Genomic DNA, 23,859 nt, shown 5'->3' on the forward strand with positions numbered 1-23,859 from the left:
ATGAGTGAAATGTCAATCAACAATCATCTAATTTTGTATACCTATTGTTGCAACACTAATGGCTGCACAGGTAACTAAAAAGCTACACGTGGGATTATGTTAACAATCAAAAGTAGGAGGCAAACTGCGAAAGACCAATTTATCAGTGGATGGCAGAGAGAATGAACAAAGCCAAAGATTACATGAAGTTTTCACAACAACAGACCTGACCAGAAGGATAAAAACACACCATAGACTGGGTTTATCCCATAAAAAAAAAAAAAACCATGTCGTATACATGTGATTATATGAGATGTCCCTGTGTTTCTATCTGTACAGTATAATGTTAAATTCCAAGATGAGTAGTATTAAAAATAGGAAACAAAATAAAGTTTTTTCATGAGTTTTTATAACACATCTGACTTGCCCACTTCATATTGAAATAGCACTTTTACTGGTACAGTTTTACATATCTTAGATTAAGCTGAGGTATGTAAAGCTTAGATTAAGCATAAAAAAATATTGTTGACTAATAGTATATACATAGCAAGTGATTAATCTGGTGACTGATTTGTGTGATCTGCCCTCTATTGGCACTGCCATTAACGCAGTGGTCAGCAGTACTAAGAGTGTCTTCCATTGATGATTGATGATGAGGGAATGACTAACTGTGGGTGTATGTGGGTATAAGGTTTGTCATAATTTGAGCAGCTATTCTTCACAATAAACAATTAATTTAAGTTTGTGCTACAACCCCAGCCCACAGAGAGCATCTTGGTTTTCACTTTGACTAGCTAAGCAGTGTTAATGTAGCAGATATTACCAGTTTACCATGACAACCCAAGCAGCTACATTGTAAGACGGAGTACTGTTAACCAGAACCTTGGGCACAATGGCATGGTCCTCAGCAAATGATATGGTTTCAGATTTATTAAAGCTGTAATTTCTTGTACTATTGAGAGCTGTAAAGTCATTAAATTTATGTAAACTGTATTTAAAGTGCAACTCTTAAGACTGCTTATATTTTACTGCTGCTTTATTGTAGTGAGACACCACTGGAGTTGTAGTAGCAGAATGGTTTATTTTGCTGGGAATTCCCCAGATTCATTTATACCTACAGTGTAATAGGTGTGTGAATTGTCTAAGTGTGTGAAGAGTAAATGGAAGACAGAAAGAAACATTGAATTTGAACACAATGAGCACAATTCCTCTGTGTGAGAACTCTGTGTCATCCCTTCAATAAAGGCAAAAACTGTTCAGACAAGAGGAATGGACATCCTGTACTTTTTAAGTTGGCATTTATTTTGTATTTAGTATTTAAAAAAAACATTTTTAATTGGGGAAGGAATTAAAAAAAACTTTTAAACAAAAATTTAATTGCAAAATAATTCTCTAGAAATGAACTTGCCTACAGTCACAAAAAATAAGTATATCACCTTGATATTGTTGTCTACTTCAAAATATCTGGACCAAACAGTAACAAATATAAATATCTGATTTAGTCATTAATTCAACAATGATATCAACAGATCAAGTAAAAAAAGAATATCTTTATCCTCCAAAGTCACTTCCAGCACAAATGGATTCATGCTGGTGTTTTATATAAATGTCCAGCAGCTTTTCTATTTCCCGGTATGCCTTGAATTTAACAGGCAAAATCTCTTTATGATTATGGGCTCATCCACTGTGACAACAACGGTTCCAAGCATACCTGCAGATCCACTGATTAAATTTTGGATGTTTCTGAGACTTTTCCTCTCATCAAAACGCCCTGGACAAATTGTCAGTTATTTGAAATGTACACCACTTTTAGATGACTTCCTTACACTGAAATGATTTATTTCAAATAACTCTTTTTAAATCCCTTGTCAGATGACAGACTCTTGGCTCGAGAGAAAATTTATACTCCTAAAAGATTATTTATTTATTTATTAACCTTTATTTAACCAGGAAGATCCCATTGAGATTAAAAACCTCTTTTTCAAGGGAGACCTGGCCAAGATAGGCAGCAGCAGATGTCTCACAGTTACAGAAATTACTCAAACACAGGCAGCAACAACACACATGCAACAATAAGTGAAAGAATACAAATAAAATAAAAATAAAATTCAATAAAATTCAAATAAAATAAAAAGTCAGTTAAAATGACAATCAATCTAATTGAAACAGTTGCATGTTATGGACTTGGCCTCAAGGATTCGTAGTTTAGATTTAAAATCACTTAATGAAATGAATTCAGTCATTTTCCATTCCTTCTGCAGTTTGTTCCAAGCCGAGGGTGCTAAATGGACAAAAGCTCTTTTACCAAGTTCAGTTCGGGCAAATGGAACAGAAAGCAACAAGTAACCATGCGGACGAAGAGAATACCGACCAGCATGTTTCATTACAAGCAGGGAACATATATAAGAAGGCAGCAACCCAAGTATTGCCTTATATATAAAACTGTATAAATGAGAGTTCCTCTGACTTACCAAAGCAGGCCATCCTACCTGAGAGTATAACTCACAGTGGTGAGTCTGAAATTTACAGTTAGTGATGAACCTCAGAGAAGCATGATACACAGAATCAACCATTCGAAGACATTGAGCAGAAGCATTCATATATAGAATATCACCATAATCCAGCACAGGCAAGAATGTTGCAGCAACAAGCCGCTTGAGAATGAGAATTTTTGTGCAATTTTACAGCCAAAAATGACAAAATAAGTTGCTGTGACCCAAAGGGTTACTCTTTAGACTTTTTATTCCTGCAACATTGTGAATTCTGGGAGCATCTTGTGAAATTATTCTTCTTTTCTAGTCTGAACTACTGTAATTCCTTGTTCTAATGATGACCAAAAGCTATTTGAGTGGCCTCTAATTAATCCAAAAATGCTGCAGCTGGAGTACTAAAAGAAACTACATAGAAAGATGAATCATATTTCTGCTATTTGTTTCTAGTTTCTTTGCTTCTTCTTTAAAAAAAAACCAGGCCAGAAAGTCTTCATTGATCCATATTATTGCATTGGAGTTTTCAGTAGTACAATAAGAGGTGACTGCTTCAGCTATCAGGCCCCACTCCTGTTGAACCAGGTCCAGTTTAGGTTTGGAAAGCAAATACCAAATCATCAAGTTAAAAATCCTCTTTTTGATTAATCTTTTGCCTAAGCGTGGTTAAGATGGCCCTGAATTGTCCTGTACCTTTATGTTTATACCCTCAAGGCTGCAAAGAGACCTCCAAGCCTCAATTTTCCGCTGTTTCACTCTCAATACATTCTCACATCACTATTGCAGCTCAGTTAATGTAGTTTGTTTGCAAACTTTTGTTCAAAAGTGGGTTTTTTTTTCCATAAAGTATTAAGTGTTTTTATTTGCAAACAATAAAAAAAACATAACCTTTTTATTGAGCCGTAGCACAGATCACTGCTGTATAATGATGTGATTTAATTTCGCAATACACAAGCTTGGAAAATCAAGTTAAAACTGAAGATTATACTTTGTGTAAATTGGAAGATAAAGGGTTTGAGCTTTCACTTGAGAAAGCATTATGCCAAAAAAGAAGAAATTAGTTTAGACTTGAGAAAAAGAATTGTTCACAAAGCAAGCAATGGACATACAAAGTTATCACAGCATATCCGAGTGTCAAGAACTGGAGTGAGAAGTATAATCTTCAAAGAGAGCCACTTAGTATAGAAGAAGCCTGGTAGGAAAACTAGTGAGAGATGTGTCTAAAGACCTCAAAAAACTCCTTAGTTCAATACTGCAGCTTCCTGTGCCTGAACAGCAGACATTAATATAAGTGACTGCGTTATGATGTTGCAACAGTGCACAAAGCGACCAATGCGGACTGTATACTGGTGCTTTAAGGAGTTTCTGATCATTGACACCTAATAATGTGTTTTATAGTTGCCCATCTTCATAGATAAAGAAATACAAATGCTCACTATTGACTTCAATCACGACTACCCAACAACTTTCATGGAGAATGTAGAAAAAGGTGGACAGAGATGTACAAAAAGAATTTTAAAGGATTTTTGAATTTAGGCCTCATCTCGCTTTTGCAATTGTTGGTCCTTCAGCCAGCCACGGAAAAGACAACAGGCAAAACATACAAAGAGCTCAAGTTAAAACAATGCAAAATGTCTGCTGGAGTCTCTAAGCTTCTCACGCCGTTCTTGGATATCAGGTTTTTTACATTTCTCTCTTTAGGTGGTGACCTATGCTCCTTTTGCTGCCCAGGCCCAGTTTTCAACCTGCTACGCTGCCCATCGCATAATTCCTGTTGGGTTAAGTGCTGTTGTCTTTCTGAAGGACTAGTTTACATGCATATAATCCTTGTATCTGTGTAGGTAAATACAAATAGACATAAACACAGTACCATGAATTCCACATAAGCCCGAATGTGAAGCTAACATTGTTTGTGATTATAATTCAAAATTAATTCATAACCTAATTTTAAAGTTTAGAAAATTAATGACTGCAATGAAACCAGGATTGTTAGTTTTAAGATATTATCCTACTTTGCTTGAGCGTGCCTCTAACTGCAACATGGAAGATTACTGTAGAAACTAAAAGATGGTGTTAAATGCTTCACTTAATTCTTGTAGCTCACGCAAACATCAAAAAGAAAATGTCAAATGTACTCATTTAATTATCTCTGGCTTTTTTACATGTTTATTTACATGGAAACTAGTATTTTACCCCCATCAAAAAAAAAAAAAAAAATCACATTTAACACAATGCAAAAATAATTACCAGGATCCACATACAGGAGTTGATTTATACTGAGCAATAAATCATCTGCTTCAATCCATTTCCTAACCAAAGTTAGAAAATGAACTATTCTTATCTATTTAATTTTATAAATATAATACTTGAAACTCAACACCAAAGACATAGTTGCCTCAAGTCACCAAGTTAATATGACCTGTTATTACTTTTTGGGTCTTTATTTTAAGTGAACGGATGATGCAATCGCAACAGCAGAAGTTAAAGTTGCTGAAAAACTAAATTGTTCACTTGCCTTTGTTTTCATTTAATGTATGATGTAATTATGATAGAAGACAGCCAACAGCCAAAGTTGCTGAAGAACAAAAATGTTCTGAAAATTGCATAACAGATTAGATTTATAAAAAAAAAAAAAAAGAGGCTGGGGAACCAAAATAAAATTTTATGGTATGATGCTCAGTTCTCAGTTTTAAAAGAACACTATGAGACCACTGCAGAGTTCAAAGGAGGACAAAGAAACAGATGGACACAAAGAGGAACAAAGAGAGACGGGGGTGATGAGGTGAGTTATGCCCTTTTCACAGTTCAGAGACAGAAGCTCTGATAAAAAGAAGTCACTTAACAGAAAAAGCAAAGAAAGCAGGCTGCAATAAAACAAACACTTCCCACGGGGACAAAAAAAATTATATCCTCTTGGCATGCCATCTGCATACTACTACCCAAAGCATGAAGGAGTAGAAAAAATACACATTTTGACATGTATATTAGTGAAGGATCTTTTTTTTTAGGCTGGAAGCAAATACTGACACATTATTCCTATACCGCTGCACTAGAAAAACTGGCATCGGGAAAAGTCAGACGATACATGCAGCAATGCATGATGGTAAAACCACAAGTCTGTATGTGAAAGCATGTAAGAGAAAAAAGTATTGACATTTTTGACTGGCAATCTTAATCTCTAAATTGTCTGTGTGCAACAACTCATTTAAATTTGAATAGAGTACAATGCACACAAAGCACAATTTGCATTTTCAGGAAAACAAAAATTAAAAACCTTACCATTAGATTTGTTGCTAACCTACTAAGCACTGATAGAACTGAATGTATCTGCAACTGCTGTTTATGAGAAGTTCAGACACCCGGTGAAATGCAAACAAACTACAATGTCATTTTTTGCAAGTTGTTTAAACCATATTCTTAATAGAAACTTAAATCCCTATATTTGATCCCAGCAACACTTTTCACACAGCATAGATCTTTTATTAGCATGGACTTACAACATTACACTTTTATAACAGAATCAAGGGTAAAGATGGTCAGTAAGAAGTAAAATCAGAGGTGTAATATACATATTTACATGATATAAAGGTGATATCAATGATATAGCAATGCCATGTGTCATGTTCCATAGTACACGACAATAACACTAACCAAGACACATCTAAGAGCGAGAGCTGTGTTTCAGCCTCCAATAAAAACTTAGTAAAAAGGGAACTACTTCATCAGCCTCCAACAGAGCACAGCGCTTTGCAAATTACTCCATATGACAGGAAGAGCAAATGTGGATGGAGATTACAGATTTGGTTACATGATGGAAAAGCAGGGCTTTAAGCAACTGGTTAAAAAGTTCAACCAAAGCTACAAAATCATAGGCAGAAAATATTTCTCAGTTTTATGATGTGACAATATTGTGCATTCTCCTAACAAGTTAATTACTTTAGTCATTGTGGAAGTGTTAAGCAGTTATACATTTACTTAAAATTTCCAGGGAAAACATGACCTAGGCTACTTTTGTTCTCATATTTGACTATGCTGCATCACCACTGTCATGTAATGGGGCCATTATGCAGCTTTCGATTTTTGTAACCTTGCACTATGGCTGCCCCAGCAAGGTGGAAGACACGAGTGTACGATCATGTTTTTACTACCATTTTATTGATATCAGAAACATACAGACAGCCAAAGGGAGATAATGGAACAGTTTGAAAACTTTGCAAAAAACACTCAAAGTCTTGGTTTCTAGTTTTGATTACTTCTATCAGCACTTATGTTGCGATATTATCCGAGTGGTGACACCTAGCGTTCAAGAGAATACCGTAGCAGCTTCCTGCGCCTTATTAGCAGGTATAAATACAAGTGACTGTGAAATGAGGTTGCGCTGACCGTAGAGCTGGGCGATATGAGATTTTTTCATATCACGATATGTTTTTTTCATTTCAGGCGATAACGATATCTATCACGATATAAGCCAAATAACTATATTTGTAAGATTTAAATGTGCCGCTGCTCACAAGTAAAATGTGAAATTATCAGCAGCTTGTTTTTAAATATTTATTTCCCATAATAAGTTCAACAGGGTAGATGTACTTAAGGAACATGAGACTTTTTCCAGATAAATAAAGGCAAATATTGCAAACTACACAAAAGGCAGCCGCTAAAGCGTTTAAGTTTCAAAATAGAACAAACGAAACAGACTAAATTGTCAATTCCACTTAGAAATAAAGTATTAATTCTAAAAATAAATCTTAGTTTGTGTTACAGAAGAACAGACAAAACTGACTAACTTTTGTCAATATCAAATAAACTGAGAACTAAAAGGAAATTCTCAATCTCTCCTTGTTGTATAGCTTAGCTTTTCAAACAGTTTTAACAGTTACTTTAGTCTGACAAAAGCCGAATGACGAATTAGCGCTTCCAGTCAGAGACTGAGGCTACGTCCACACGTACACGGGTATTTTTGAATACGGAGATTTTCCGTTTTCGTTTTAAAAAATAATCCCGTCCACACATAAAGGCAGAAATGAAGGAAAACGCTGCTATGAACATGCCAAAGCAGCAGGTGGCGCTAGATTCCTAACCGTGCAGAAATGTTGGCCAATCAGAAGTCTAGAAGCCTCGGTGGGAAAAAGTAAACAAAGCTGGGGCATAGAAGCAGAACCGAGTCGTATGTGTGGAGGGACAGTAACTGTGTATATGTAAGCATTTAAACACTGCAGAGAGTAGAATTAACAGTAACAGTATTGTAGAAATTAATTTCACCGAAACAATAACGTGGCGCACAGTGTGACGCATGCACCAGTTTATTGTATTTCCAGACTTGCTTTCGGCACAATTTACAGTGCACGCTACTCTGTTTTTTGTCAGACTTGAAATAGCCGAAATACCTTCACACTACGGAACTTCTATGGCTCTTCCGTTCGACAATCTCTCCGGCATTGGAACCATCATCTGTTTTCTCTTCGGTCACGCTCGGTTGATTTTTCTAGTCGGCACACTCATTTCCTCCATTACGCGCTGGCTGCTTCCCAAACAAACACACGTGCGGCTTGGCACTTGTGCTGTACCTAACAAGTCACGCGACGTGACGCTGCGGCTGTGATTGGTTCGGCTCTGCGCTACTGAATTTGGATCGGCTGACCTTTTTTTTTTTTTTTTTTAAGAGGACAAGAGCGGCGAGGTCTATCGCGATAGCTTAATTTCTCTATCGAGTAAAAGTTATATCGCGATACATATCGTTATCGTTCTATCGCCCAGCTCTAGCTGACCGATAAAAAAATAACACTGTTCAGTATTTTTTTCCTATATCATCAGAAATATCCCTGCTGCGAATTTCCTTCAAATATCTGATGTCATTTTGAGGCTATTGCATCCACCCATAAAAGACTCAATGAGACAGTCCAACTTAGGATCATAGGCTGGATGCTGTTCCAACTTAATTTTTATAATTTATACCAATACAGCCTGAATCTGCTGCCCACACATGAGAAGCTAAATGCAGCAGCATGTATATTACATCTGAAGGCATGCGGACCTTGTGTTGATGTATTTTCTTCAGTTCCCTACACTGATGCTGATTTTAATGACAGTAACTGTGGATGATGAAGGGAACCTTTTTCGCTTGTCCCAAACTGGATAAACCTGTATAAATCTTACACGTTAACAACTGAACAATAAAGTCTTCAAACTAGGTCAAAGCACAGATGCACCCAGGGACAACATTTTGAATGAAAGCATGCATGCATGGTATTTCTGTATATAAATGTTCAATGCTCTGCTTCCCACACGTTCTAAAAGCTTTCAAAACAGCAGTAAAGCAAAAGAAAATTCTTCTTTGTGGAATTGTTTCATAAACCTTTAGGTAATATTAGTCGTATGTTAAGCTGACAATGAAATGAAACAGACATAAAACAAATATTTTTCAGTTAAAATAAAGGAGGGCGCAATGCACAGTTGCTCGTGTCAGGATATGGAACAGATATTGTTCAAGAAAAGCATCATTTCTGCTCACGCTGGCCAATAATTTGGGCTACATATTAGAACCGTTTCTCTTATGAAATCCCAGGCTGTGTAAAAGACAGCTACAGATCCTTTACGTCCAAATAACTTCATCCAAACTCTGACCCAATTCAGCAGTTAAATCAGAAGCCTGCCATGCATTTTAAAAGCTTATAGCACAAGCAATTTAGGCATTTGTGAATCTGGGTGAGGGCACAGCTGTACTCAGACTGAATGTGAGAATTGTAACATTGTGGAATTCAACTACAGATTCTGTTTCCATTAAAAGCTTATGCAAAAAAACATTTAAAAAAACAAATAGGATGTAACAGAAACTCACCTCTCTTAGATTTTGCTTGTCTCACTCGCCAAACTGTCTTGTGGATCTCAAAGTTGTAATTTGCAGGCAGGGCTTTGATTGCCTCCTGTAACTCAGGGTCTTGGAGGATTTCATCTGGAATTTGATTGGCTACCCGCCGTGGTCCTCGAGCTAAAAAGAGAAAGTTAAATTATCGACCTGTTAGCAATGCGGTGAACACAGTCTGAAGCATATATAATGTACCTAGGTCTGTATAGAAAGTTCACTAAAGTTATCACAAAACTAGACTTTAAGTGAAGCAATACGCCAGTTTTTGCCTTAAAAAGAAACTACAGGAGTCCGTCTCTACAGAGTATTTTTAATAAAAGCAATTCAACACAGCAGGAAACATGCCCTTCTCAAAAACTTTATTAAAAGCGTTGCTGACAGTACGGTAATTAAAATGTGCATATCTTAAATCTGATATCATATCTTTGTCCTGTTTTCTATTACATGGAGTATTTTAATTATTTTCAAATAACTGCATTTAGAATTTATTTTAATTTTAAACAGTGCTTTAACCTCCTAGGACCTGGCGTCCACATATGTGGACATCACATTTTGGGTTATTTAGATCAAAATACTCAATTTTACACTACAAGGGCCTTACTCCACTTACGAGGACATTTTACTGCCACTGTTCTATCGAAATTTTAAACAAATATCCTTATATAGGGCTCTCATTTTTCTCAGAAACAAAAATAAGGTTAAAAAAAATCTGGTAATTCTTTGTTTTTACATTCATCGGGTGCCAATATGCCCAAATATCAAAGAGAAATTAAAAATGCATGCTTTGGGAGAGTTTGGGTCTTAGGAGGTTAAAGAAGTTGCATTATGTGCTCTCTTATGTTTGGAATTTTTTCAGTTTAGTTTTCTATTACTCATTGAACTTGCAGAAACACTGAAAACTGGGGAAGTTTAGAGCCAGAATTACAGTCACAATGTCCAGTATCATTCGAAAGTTTTGAGCTGCCCTTCGCCTTCTTATAGTTTCTAGGAAAGTGTGACATTGGTGCAGCAATTTGTTTAAAATGTGCAAACATTTTTTAATAAATAGCTAATAGCAAAGGCCCTAATAACAGAATTTAAAATATCTGTTATGTATAGACACAACACTGGCTCATCTCTTGAGTTTGGTGACCTTTTCATGCTTGAATGATTCAGAGGTCTGTGTTAAGTGGCTAAACAAAAGAGAGAAAAAACATTCCTCTGAAAATCGACAGAGACAATGAATAAGCGAACAATGTCCTAAACAAAAACTTTGAAAGACCTTCAAAAAAACCTGGAGAACTATTGCTCAAGTCCACTTTAAAAAATTACAAAAAAATATGGCTCCCTTACAGCAAAAACATAAAGAAATGATCACTGGCTCAAGACATACAACATTACCATATAATTATTCAACTTTGACACTGACTATTACTTGTCCTTATACTAAAGAACACTTTATTTTCCTAAATTTTTTAACAATAGATTTGACATTGAGTTAGAAATGTGGCATATTTTAAAAAAAAAATGCAAAAACCTTTTGCCTTAAAGTGATGAATTAGCTTTTTTTTTTCCATTCTGTAGGAACATTTTCCTGACATGCAATAGGCCAACTTATCTTCTTGAAGATAAAGGTCACAGCAAATCAATACAAAGCTACTCTGAGTGATCACCTTAGTGCTGGGATGAAACAGCTCTAAAATTTGTGCAGTCATGCATCAACTTTTCATTTAAATCTGTCGTTTCAAGAAGAGGCAATTTCTTCTTGGCAAGATGAGTGACAAAACTTTTAAGGAAACACAACTTGATAACATCTAACCAAATCAAGAACACTCTGAAAGAAGTAGGCGTACCATTGTCAAGGCCTACAAACACAAGGTGGAAACCGCTGGGTTGTTTTTGTTTTTGGTTTTTTTTTGTGTCCCATTTGGATCTTTAGCCATCAGAATTGTTGTCTTAAGGCCAAGAAAGATGCCAAGCGGATTTATTTTACCAAGTGGATCATCATGGCCTTGCCATATTGGTCCATTTGATTGACCTTTATTATAATTATGAATTTATTTTATTTTCAGTTGCTACAAACGGGACAGACATGACTGGGGGATAGGACAGGGAGAAAGAATGAAAAAAAGAGAGGGATAGAAAGAAAACCAAAGGGGAGAAGAGACGGTGAGAAGGGGGGGAAGAAAGAAAGAAAAAACAAAAAAAAAAACAAAAACACCTGGATCACCTGTATGGAGAAAAAAAACAGAAGAGAAAGCAAACAACAAAGAGCAACATAATAAAAAAAACGGCACCATCACAAACTAGCTAGCAGTAGATATCAGTAGATACTAAATAATAAACGATATTGTGCAGCACGCAAGATAGACAGCGCACAATGTGCTTTGAGGCAGCAGCCAAGAAAGCTGTAGTCCGCGTCTGTGAATACCCGTGTGTACACCTGTGTGCATACCTGTGTGGATCAGCATGCCAAAGGTTTCTCCATGTAACGATCTGCTAGGGAGTGTGGGGAGCCACAGCCCCGTCCTCCAGGGTATGAAGCAGGTATGGAGGAGATCAAAACTCCAGACATCCAGAGGCCCCCAGAACACAAGAGACCAAGGAAGACCAACAGAGGGGCAGCCGCGCCACTGTCCCAGTAAGAGCTGAGGAGAGTCCCAGATGAGGGCTCACTCAGCAGCCGAGGAGCAGAAGCCAGGGGGAGTTGCAGTGACGCGCCCGTGAGCTCCGCCGGCAGCCAGCCGTGCCTGAGTGACCGAGACCCCACCTCCGAAGTGGCCCGAGCGAGCCCCAGGCTCCAGGCCCCGATAAGCGGCCGCCAAGGAGTGAGCCGGTGTGCGACCAGTACAAATCCGGACAGCTGACCCGAACATTTAACTATCTACATTTATTTCTAAGGGTAAAATCTGATACCATGTGGTCTAAGGAGCTTGGGAAGAAAAGCGTCTGGACTTCTTTAAGTTGCTTGAAGACGTTTCACCTCTCATCCGAGAAGCTTCTTCAGTTCTGAAGGTGAAACGTCAGAAGTCCAGACGCTTTTCTTTCCAAACTCCTTAGACTACGATGACCTGGATGACTGAGAAGAACCTTCACAGACTGATACCGTGTGCAGCACCTATAAACCCAACGCATTACAAGGCATCAGAGAAATTTCTATATCTGAAATGTTTCTCTGCAGACACTCAGCAGCGATCTCAGGAAGTCACATCGACAAGTGTAAACGTGGATGGGATGCTTAGTGTTAATATACAAATGCTTTACCACGTAAATGTATAATGAACACCTCTTTTATCTACTTAACGTCATACAAGCTGGACGCGCTACTCACTTTCTTGTTTGTACTATAGCCATATCTGTTTTCGTTGCGGAAACCGCATGTCTACAAAACACTCACACGAAACAGAATTTCTTCTATATGAATTAATTTACAGACGAAATTAATGTTACCTGGGGGCTTTTTGGCAGGAACAAGTTGCACTTCACTCGAGGGCGCAGCCATCTTTCTTTTCCTCCAAAACACACACACACACACACGTGTGAGGAACAGAAAGGCGAAACCAATCGATTACAGAGAACAATGAGGAGAAGCGGAGCACCGATGCAACCGATTTAGCTGATCGGGACAAGAAGACAGGGTGACCAGACTTAATTGACCTGAAAACTTGTGTATAAAACGTTTCTATACTGCAGGTTAAACAGCAATAGCAAAGAGCAAGAGCCAATACTCGGAGTGGGAATAAAATCTAATGAAATAGAACTAATGTTATGGTCTATAACCTATTTCATAATAATAATAATAATAATAATAATAATAATAATAACACAATAGAAGAAAATATACAATAGAAAATATAAATAGATCATATAGATATAATATAAATAAATAGAAAATAAATACAAGGCGCAAAAAAATACTCAAAGAAAATCGTTTAAACAATTATTTCAATATCTCAGCTCCAAACTGCTTTAAACTGACATTTAAAATTAAATAAAACCACGCATATGATTATAATCTGAACCAAGAACTGAAAACATTCCTGACTTGCATTGCAATTGCACACACCTGCTGCTATGTATATATTTTTAGTATTTCTTTTAGCACTATTTATATTATTATATTACTATTTATTACCTTATTGTTAGGGCTGTTTTTGTTGTGCATCTGCACCTTATTGTTGTCAATGTCTACGCATGGGACAGTGTGAAAAGTAATTTCAATTCCTTTGTATGGCAAGTACATTTGAAGAAATTGACAAATAAAAGTATTCTATTCTATTCTATTCTATAATCTGTGAGTACTTCGTGCACGTGTGTGTATATGTGTGTGCGTGAGAGTGAGAGGGGGGGGGATCGGGCTGTTATCTATAATATATACAGTTGGGTGGATGAATTTCTTTAGCAAATGAGTTTCTTTTATAGCACATCACCTGGTTTTCCTGACATTTTGTATGCTGATTAAGATTATTGTCGGAGATTGAAGTTTTTGTTGTTGTTTTGGGTTTTTTTCTCTCCTTATGTCATTTCATATGTTTTACGAAGCCCGCTGGTGTCAGGGAGCAGTGTGTCTGACAGGGGCAGAGGCACTGAGAGCGATGGAGCAGTGTGCTGCCCGGTGGAGGGAGGCTGAGGCGGTAACATACTTCTCCCTCCTTGAGCGCATCAGCAAGCCCTGAACCATAGGTAGAAAGCAGAGGGAGGGAGAGAGAGATATTCACAGACAAGATCACAGAAATGTAATAATTACGAGGGGAGAGCGGAAAAGTGGGGGATTTTAAGAAAAGCGACGCCATCAAAGTCTACACTATTAAGGAGGATTTGAAGAGTCTACGTTTATAGGCTAATCCGACATCAGAGGCGAAATGTGAATCCAAATAACTTATGTTAATTAGAGATTTTAAATATGGTGAGATTTGAACGGCACCGAAGCACCGAGAGAAGAATTTGAGATTGGCCACTTGAATTGAAATATCTGTGGGGTTTTTTTAATCGGAGTCTTCCTGTGATCACCGTCGACTTGCCCCCCAGAACTGATTTGAAGCTTGCACGGTGATTCGGGTTTGAAAGGAGTTGGCTGTAAGGGGCTGTGTCGGACTGTACTGAGCGTTTGCGGTCATCACTCACATTGGAGTTAACATTATTTCGGACAGAGGGGGGACGCTTTTAGTTGGTCTGCTTTCCCGGTGATTTCTGCCTCATTTCCAGATCTGCCAGACTTTATGAAAAAGAAAACTGTTGTTTGTTAATATTTATCAATCCCGCGGCAGCCATCCTGCAACTACAACTCAATACAGTGGATCGCAAGAAAATCCAGAGGAGTGACAGCTAACACTCGCACGACGAGCCACGAAAGCTGTGGATCAACTTCAAAACTAAAAGGCACAAGTTCCAAGTCTGGAATATAAGAATAGATGATTCTCAGAGGACATAAGACGAAAAACACCTAGGCCTGCAAAAATGTTCAAAAGGGGTGAGTAAGTCTCAACTTTTGCCCCCCAAAATTAAGTCGTATTTTAACCACGACGAAGTCTGCTTTGTCGTAATGCCCCACGGTACGTGGATCTACAGCGTGCACTTTTTAGCGTTATGAAACAGATGTTTAAATATGACACAATCATAATGCACCACACTGCCCCGCAGATGTATTATTACAGCCGATGCGCCATTCTAAGCGCATCTTTAATTTGCAAAACACGCACTGAAGGTTTCTGGCAATGAAATATTCATCTGTGTAAGGATACACGGGGACGAGTGTGTGATATTAATACAGCTGATGCCGCACTGCAGTTTATGAGTTGTACCCGGGTCACAGGGCTATCTCTCCGAGCACTTCCCTCGGTTGAAGGATTATTATTTTGCTCTGTGTCAGTACATTTAGATGTGATGGATCAAATCGTAGTTCACAAGGTTATTCTCCGCTGGCTACACACTATATGAGCACTCAAGACCTTTGGCACTTAATATAAAAAGGAAGAGCTCCTGAAACTTTTAATATCGAGATCCCCCCGGTAGATAGCTATCGTGCTCTCTTGCTTTGTCCCTATCTTTGCTCCAAGGAATGGTTTCTTTCATTCAATGCTTCAACTGACCAATCAGCTGTATAGCTGTCTGCACTAGATGTGTAACAGTAGGGAGACTAAAACCTCTAATGAGAATGGATTAGAGCACTATGCTCCCACTGTGCTTTTATTGAGGGAGTGGAATAGTGAAATTAAACTGTTTCTCATTTTGCTGTGGCCCCTGGAGACCCTTTAGGGACCCCTGGAGACCTCTAGTCTCCACTTTTCCAGCCACTGCATTAGGATTTACTTTTCTCTGACTTTGCCATGGCATACAGCAAATGGCTTGTGTTGTATTTTTAGCTATTTGTTCTGTCTTGTGATAAACTGTCTGTTTAGAGGGTTTGTTTCTGTCATGTTCCTCCAGGGCAGAGAAAAACAACATGTTTTTTTAGCTGTCATCAGATCGATTATTGCTGTTCCAGCAGTTGAGATGAAACACGCTGTGTTTATAGCTGCTTATAGCTCTGAGAAGAGGTTTAATGTCTAAGCTTGTATCCTGACAGTTTCTCATAACTGATGTGGCTACACACGAAATAGACAGTTCATTCACAGCTTTTATGAGAAGTGTTACAGCTGGATATCTGGGAGAACTGGCGTGAGTCATGATGTAGGTTCTACAAGAAGCTCTTTTCCAGAAGAGAGTTTAACACATGCACAAATATGTCTCTCTCTGTTCTAACTAACAAGCACACTGGTAAGTGCCGAAGTGATAACATGTAATTATAACGAGCAGATTCTCAACGAGAAGATTCCCCAGAGCACGCATTCATTTTTTTTCTCTTTCAGTGTATATAGCAAGGGTTAAATTAAGAACTGAACTGTACAGAGGTGATTGGCCTCTGAGGATTTGGTACTCATCCTACATTGTCACTTGTGAATCAGCTGTCCAGCCATTGCACAGTGGCGGACAGAAAATCACTTAATTCAAAACAAATGACTTGCCAACATGTCTGGGTCTACAATAGTGAAGCAGAGATGCGTCAGCTTTGGCAGGAACACTGCAGAAGTTCTGTGGTGAATTTGAATTTTTTAACCTAAAATAACACATTCCAGGGAGCCTGTCTGATGCACCGGGCACAGCATTTACTGTTAGACACCCACCATTCACATACACATAGAAGGAAAACATCTTAGCTGACCCATGTTGAGAGCACACCTCAGGATGACTCCATATTGTAGTTTGCTGTGGCTAATTACCATCTTAATGGAATGGGCACTTAGAATTTACAATGTTGATCTCATAAGCTTCAGGCAATGATTTTGTACAGGTTGTTTATTGTTGCAGTGAGGTAATATTTGTTTGGCTGTGCCCATACAAACAACAAACATGTCTGAAAATGTGCAGGTGTTATAGTGTATATTCAACTGAGACAACACGGTCCACATATCTTTGTTTGACTGATGTTTATGATTCTGCTTTGTGTCTTTTCTGTGACTTCGAACAACTTAGAGCAGCTATGAGGTTGAGTCTGTATCTGGGTTCAGTACGTGTCTGCTTTTACGTAGCCATGCAATACATGTCACTCCATCTCTGTCTTGACTCTTCTGTCTTTCTCACTTGCACCGTCTTTCTTTTTCTTAAAACCAGTCAGCCATAGAGTGGACACAAGGGATGATCTGTCAGAACAGCTCTGAGATGGAAAGGACAAGATGTCCACTGAATATACCATGCCGCGGCATGCTGTAATTGCTGCTACATGTTATTCAGGATTATTGGAAGAGGCTCAGCTTAGGCTTTTTGAACTTGGGCATATAACAAATGATCCATGCAGACAGGCATAGAAAGGCATGCAACTTATGTACTTGCTGACTCACTTGTGGAATTATTTAAAAAAAAAAATCTACTCGCTGTAAAAGATAAAGATGCACATACCCTTGTCCTTTCATAATTACACAGATAGATTTGTTTATGCTGCTTTAGCCCATTCATGATGCAGACCTGCATTTCATAGATTATTTCACTTCAGTAAGCAGCCATAAGTTTCTGCTCATTTTGAAGTAGTATAAAAATCAATTTTCAATGGCTTGAACATTGTTGAGAATATCACAGGCAACATGAAATCACCTTTATTAATTAATCACGCACGTTAATTTTGCACTGCCATGCTATTTCACACAGGGAACTAGATGGATGTGTTTTTTTCTTTTTCTTTTTTAAACTGGTTATCTATGGCCAGGAAACATAAACAAAAAGGCTCTGTTAATCCCCAGTGCTTGAAAGACAAAATTCAAATAGCAACAAGAATGCATTATCACATGACAGGTTTGATGCTTTAGAGCATGAATTCTGCAAAACTCTGCCTGCATATGAACAGGGAGAGATCAGTGCAGGCAATATGTATGGATAAATAAGATATTGACATACGTCCCATTTTATTATGGAAAAAAATGAAAGCAGTCTTTTAAATGCAAAAGAAAAAAGGGTGTCTCATTCACTTTCAGCATGCACTGATAATGCAAAACATAAGTGGGGCGACCGTGGCTCAGGGGGTTGGGAAGCGTATCTGCAACTGGAAGGTCGCCGGTTCGATTCCCGGGTTCTCTGTCCTGGTCGTTGTGTCCTTGGGCAAGACACTTTACCCTACCGCCTACTGGTGTTGGCCAGAGGGGCCGATGGCGCGATATGGTAGCCTCGCTTCTGTCAGTCTGCCCCAAGGCAGCTGTGGCTACAACCGTAGCTTGCCTCCACCAGTGTGTGAATGAATAGTGGCATTGTAAAGCGCTTTGGGTGCCTTGAAAAGTGCTATATAAATCTAATCCCTCATTATTATAAGCGTATATAACTTAAAACAGAGCTTGTTTATAGTTTCTAGGAGTAGCTCTTCATCCTGTACTGAAAAGAGCCACCTACAAACTTTGTCGTGCTTTGAAAACTGCTATGCTTTGGCTGTAATGAAGAAGAAAAACATGCAAAATCACTGATAAATATGATCACTGTAATAAGTCTGAGGCAGCAGTCATTTACCAAAAACGTATTAGAGAAACACAGAAAACACAGAAAAAATGTCTTCAAAATCTCCTACTTATGTGTTTACACAGAACACCAATCCCCTCCAGACACCTCCCATTAGATTGCTTCCACCATTATTCCCATTTAGTATTGCACAAGTTTCCACAAAGTGACATCCTTTTCCCATTAAAATATTCCCAGAGCAACGTTTGCTTCCCCGAAAGCTTCGTAATTTGCACAAGGAGTTGTTTTTCAGAGCAAAACACTCGGGTCAGCATGTACTTGGTTCAGCTTGTCGTTTGGACAGGTTTAACACATCTGATCTTTTCCTGCTGTTCACCTACTACATTTTGTTGCATCTGTCTCTCGCATAGTTTAGCCCAGCACACATAATAGCAAACTGCATGAGGAATGGATTATGTGTTTCCTTGGAAATTCTATAGCATAAGCAGCACAAGTTTTACCTCACTGATACCTTATCTTTACGCTAATAATTCATGACCATATATTCATGTTCTAAATCTAAAACAGGATTTTCACTGTCTCCCGAAAACAACTCTACATGTGTGCACAAACACACTTGCAAACACTGAAAGTATGGTAAGGTTTCCTTTTTTGTGTCAGGCTTTCAAGATAAGACTACTTAGGAAATGCATTTGCACTGACTTCATTTAACATGATGAGCTTCTTTTTTTTAAAAATAGAATTTAGCTCAAAAAGAACAAAGGGAACTGGAAGAACACCACAGTGCATGGAGGCTTTACGCTGGTGAGGACATGCATTCACATCAGCAATTATATGAATAGTAATTAAATGAACATTTGAACATGGTAAACTCATAATTGAAAACAACAACAGCACAGTGTCCTCTTTAATCTCCCAACTACAGTGATTGACAATATATAGAGGGATAATTGCTTTTTTGATATGCTGTAGCATTTAGTAATCATATTTGGAAAATCAGCTGCAACTACAAGCACCGACTTTAAAGTAGCACATGGCCCATGTTATTTTCAGCTCTACCTAGCTGGGCTGGAGGATTTGCTATTAATGATTGCAGCACAATGAATATAGTGTAAGGGGAACACCTGTGGCCTCCGCTCTTTAGCTTTCCAGCTCTGCTCACTTATGCAGGTTATATCTTGTGGACCTGTGTCAGTGGAATCAGAAATGCTCTTTAGCCACAGCTCCAATAATGCCCTCCACAATATCAAATAACCACAGATGTCAAGGGGCTACTCTTTTTTTTCTTTTGGCAGGAATTTTTTTAACCAGAGCCTGGTATGACTCATAGACATCAAGTGCTATGCTGTTGATCATAAAGCAAAACATTAAAGGAAAAAGATGTCTTCTTGGCTTTTCCTGAATAAGAAACATGGGTTGTGCCCTTATCCATCACAAGTGATTTGAAATGTTTGCTCAGAAATGCCCATCCGTCATTGCTGCAAAAATGCAACCATCCTCAAGACTCAAAGATAGTTGAGAATAGATTCCTTGCTCACATTATCACCTTCCTAATCCGCTCACAGTGTCAGCCTTTTGCTATCACTCCTTGTCAGCTCTGCATTGTTGTACTTTTCAGCGTGACTTGTGTTTCTGTGCGGGTGTGAGGCAGTGCGGACTGATGTCTGAGGGTTTGGAGGAGAGCAGGTTTGAGAGAAGTGAAGAGGATAATGTAGAGAGGAGCAAAAATATAAACCTCAAACTGATCCTCTAAGTCTTTTCTAAGCTGCCTGAAAAATAGAAAGCAAATCTGAGCGGAGGACGACATTTCTGGTTCTCTCTGACAGTTGTTTAAGGGTGTAAATTTTAAGACCTTCTACACATCTGTTTAAACTCGCAGGGTAATCAAAACATGAAGTAGATGCGTGAAAATGAAATAAACCGAGAGCAACTTATTTTTGTGCCGTTTTGCATAAGCTTTGGTGCACGCTATGAAGGCAACGAAGAAAAAAAATCAATAAAATGGCCCATTGGTAGTCTTAAGACCTATTCTAGAAAACACAGAGTCTAGGGTAATTGACAGAGGAACATTACCAATTATTGGATAACTGAGTCACATTTATTATCCTGCCACAGTGCACCTCTGCATTCCAAATATCTGATTTAGCCAAAGGAGACTGCTCAAACCCAAAAGCCATTTATTTAGTGCCCAATACTCAGGAGTGCTTCCAAAAAAAGAGTCTGGCACGTGACATCTAACAGAAGATGGCAAATAATTAACAAGTGTTTATGTGTGTGTGTGTAGGTGCTGTGCCTGTTAAAGAATACAGCACTCGCTGGTGTGCATGACACTTCTTTGCTATGAATTGTTGTTGTTGTTTTTTTTTTCTGGGAGCCATTTCACACTTCCCTGTCAACCATTTCACATTGAATTAGGTCATGAGGGCTCTGAGTTCAGAAGTGGATGCTGTGCTCTTACGCAGCTGAGAACTCTCTTATTAATGCGGTCTGAAGCGACATCTGAACGATTAACTCCGCGCAACATTTTGAATATGAGTCAAAATTACAGAGTGTGCAAAAAAAGTCTGTCCATCTCTGTTTGCCCTTTAAAAAGTCACCTGATTCTTGTGTGAACGCCATTTCCTCACTCTTTGTGGTGGAAATGAGATGCAAGGTTGGTCATTAGCGGATGATAATGAGGTGAAAGAGACAAACAACCTAAGCCCTGTTGGTTTTTCTAATATTAATAATTAATTTGTGATTAAGTGGCTAATTGGAGTTTAAAGGTCAATGTCGTCGAGAATGCCATGGATCTTCGAAGACAGGAGGGAGGTGGGGGAGAGACAGAGGGAGACAGTCCAAGAGACTGTTGACAGTAATCCCAGGTGCTCTCCTGTTACTGTGACAGCTCTCCCCCTTCCTGAGCTATCCTCCCCAGGCGACATTGCCTTTGTGTGCTGAGGACAGCAATTCAGTTACACCAGCACCTGGGCATCTGCCCTTTTGCCATTGAGAGTTAGCAAGTTCTCAAAATGGAGTGGCATATCATCAAGACACAGCAGAGGTTAACAAGAGGGGAGAGGGGGATGTCTATCGCACATGTTCGTTCTTCTTATCGGAAGGGGAACATATTTGTGTTTTGTGTGGTTGAGATTAGAAACTATACGTTGTAAATGGTCCATTAAGTGTTTGTAACATTGGCTTGTAGGTGAGCTCAGTATAATAAGCCTGTGGGGTGATCGTGGCTCAAGAGTTGGGAGTTTGCCTTGTAATCGGTTCAAGCCCCGGCTCTCGGTCGTTGTGTGCTTGGGCAAGACGATTCACCTGTTGTCTACTGGTGGTGGTCAGAGGGCCGGGTGGCGCCAGTGTCCGGCAGCCTCGCCTCTGTCACTGCGTCCCAGGGTGGCTGTAGCTACATTGTGGCTACAATGTAGTTTGCCATCACCAGTGTGTGAGTGTGTGTGTGAATGGGTGGATGACTGGTTGTGTAAAGCGCTTTGGGGTCCTTAGGGACTAGTAAAGCGCTATACAAATAAAGGCCAATAAAGCTACCTTGAGCAGGTCCTTTCTGATCGCCAATCGGTTGCAGAGCTTCTTGTGTTACATAAAATAATCTAATTCCTGGCATTGATTTATCACGCTTATTATGCCTCAGATTATTCTCACACTCCATCCATATCACCGTCAGAACTCATTTGTTTCAAGGTGCTTGACGTAAATACAATGGCTAATTCAGTTTCCCGAGTATGCAGGTTTGAAGATGCTTCCACATAAAACTTCTGGCAACTAGGTGAATTCACACTGTGGCCTACAACTGCAGCACCACTTAAAGAACAGTCTCACGCTATCCAGTCACAGGATAATTTGGCTAATTATGGCTAATCTTGAAAGAAACTTAGCTTGAACCTTTATTTTGATTCATCTACTTTCAAAAATTGGTATATATTTGACTCTTATTTGAAAGCACCATTTTCTTTTATTAAATATTTCAAGAGTGAATTGATGTGATACAGCCTGGTACAAGATGTTGTCTCATATAATCGCTTGAGGGGGACAAGAGGATTTACTATAGAATCCAAAAAATAGTTGAATAGGGAAATGTGCGAGCATTATTTAAAAGGCAGGACTGAGAGACAGATGGAGTTGTAGTAATTACAGAATATAGGCCAAGGTCTTTTCTACAATCGCACATCTTTTTATATGCAAATCCCTGACAATTGTCTTAGAATGGTCTTAAATTCAGTCATTTACAGCAGCATAACCATGTTTTGACCTTATTAAGACTCATAGAAAGGGGATAAGAAAGGATTGGAATTACCAGATTCAATTTACCCTCCATTTTTTTCATATCTGGCTAAATCTGAGTCAAAAATGTCCTACTGCTTTTGCAGCAACCTTACTCAAATTGAAATCTATTTCTGGTGCAGAAAGGACCTCTCTTATGCTCCCTCCTTATGTACTGGAGTCCTTGACATTTGTCGGCTTTCCTTCCCTAACAAACACTGTTCTTCTGAATTGGCCCTCACTCATAGAAATCACTGAAGCCAAAAAGTGCTTGCATCATAAACACTGGGCAGCAAACTCACAATAGAGGAGCAAGGTGCCGTTTTGTGTGGCAGAGATAAGCGTTTTAATTATTCAAGTATTTGGTAAAGAGTATAGAGGACTAGCTAGATTTAAACGACACGCTGAGGTGGTTTGTGACACATAATGCATGCGGCGAATGCTTATAACATGTTAGTATTGTGCTGCATTGCAACTCCAGCCTGCTTAACTGTTGTTGCTGCGCCTTTTTTTGGGGAGAGGTGTGGCTGGGAAGACTGTACTTCAGGATGGGGGAGTTGAAAGAGTACGGAGGACTTGTGAAATTGGGAGCAGGTTGTTTTACATTCCAATCACCTTGATCCTGCTGGAATTCAGTTGTGCATTTTAATGAAGCAGTTTCCTTTGCACGTGGCACCGGATAAAATCCAGGTGCCTTTCTGTTTAAGATGAAACTGATTTGAAACAAGCTGCTCTTGAAACATCTCTTTGCTGACCATCATTTTGACACATCAAAGGGACAAATATCACAACATTGCGTTCTAAAAGCAAAGGCCATTTGTATAAAAACACTTTCAGATACGGATTTTTCTTTCTTTCTTTCTTTCTTTCTTTCTTTTTTTTTTGCCTGGGCAGCGCAGAAGCATATTTTCTGTTGGGATTATAATGGTAAGCAAAAGGGGAAAGCTCAGAGCTGTTTTTATGAGGTTTCCACCCATCTGCTGTGGTTGGCAAGGGACCTTGAAGAGAAGGCTGCATCCTGCTTTGCCCGCAGTCAAAAAAAAGAGAAGAAGCAATAAAAAAAACTGTCAGGCTAATAGAAAGCCACTACCATGTATGCTGTGTCTTGTAGATGCTGCTTCCAGTCAAGGCCTCAATCACACACTGCTCAATTCGCATGGGAGACCCGGGAACACAGAGATGCCACAGTCTGACAGTGAATACTGCAACTGCTGTGCCCCAACACCCCAGTATAACATCGCTGTCTAAGCTGTGTGTGCACTTCTGACAGCTCCAGCTCTTGCTAAAACTACAAATCACTTTATTCCCTTGAAG

The 23,859-nt window shown here is 38.9% G+C and overlaps 2 protein-coding genes across 2 annotated transcripts in view; one reads left to right on the top strand and one right to left on the bottom strand.

Moving 5' to 3' along the window:
• Positions 1–12,857, bottom strand: part of dph1 (diphthamide biosynthesis 1) — a 74,304-nt gene extending 61,447 nt beyond the window's left edge. The window contains exons 1-2 of the mRNA XM_085243763.1: positions 12,757–12,857; positions 9,301–9,450 (exon numbers count right to left, since the gene is read on the bottom strand). Of these exons, the coding sequence (XP_085099889.1) occupies positions 9,301–9,450; positions 12,757–12,808 (202 nt within the window). The 5' untranslated portion in view covers positions 12,809–12,857. The remainder of the gene's footprint in view (positions 1–9,300; positions 9,451–12,756) is intronic.
• A 1,115-nt stretch (positions 12,858–13,972) lies between these two features.
• Positions 13,973–23,859, top strand: part of rtn4rl1b (reticulon 4 receptor-like 1b) — a 161,814-nt gene continuing 151,927 nt past the window's right edge. Inside the window, exon 1 of the mRNA XM_085243765.1 lies at positions 13,973–14,776. Within this exon, the coding sequence (XP_085099891.1) occupies positions 14,764–14,776 (13 nt within the window). The 5' untranslated portion in view covers positions 13,973–14,763. The remainder of the gene's footprint in view (positions 14,777–23,859) is intronic.

The sequence above is a fragment of the Mchenga conophoros genome, linkage group LG14, assembly GCF_057382185.1.
Source record: "Mchenga conophoros isolate Kocher_MC1m ecotype Shallow Benthic linkage group LG14, M_conophoros_male_GT1.1, whole genome shotgun sequence".
Classification (NCBI taxonomy): Eukaryota; Metazoa; Chordata; class Actinopteri; order Cichliformes; family Cichlidae; genus Mchenga; species Mchenga conophoros.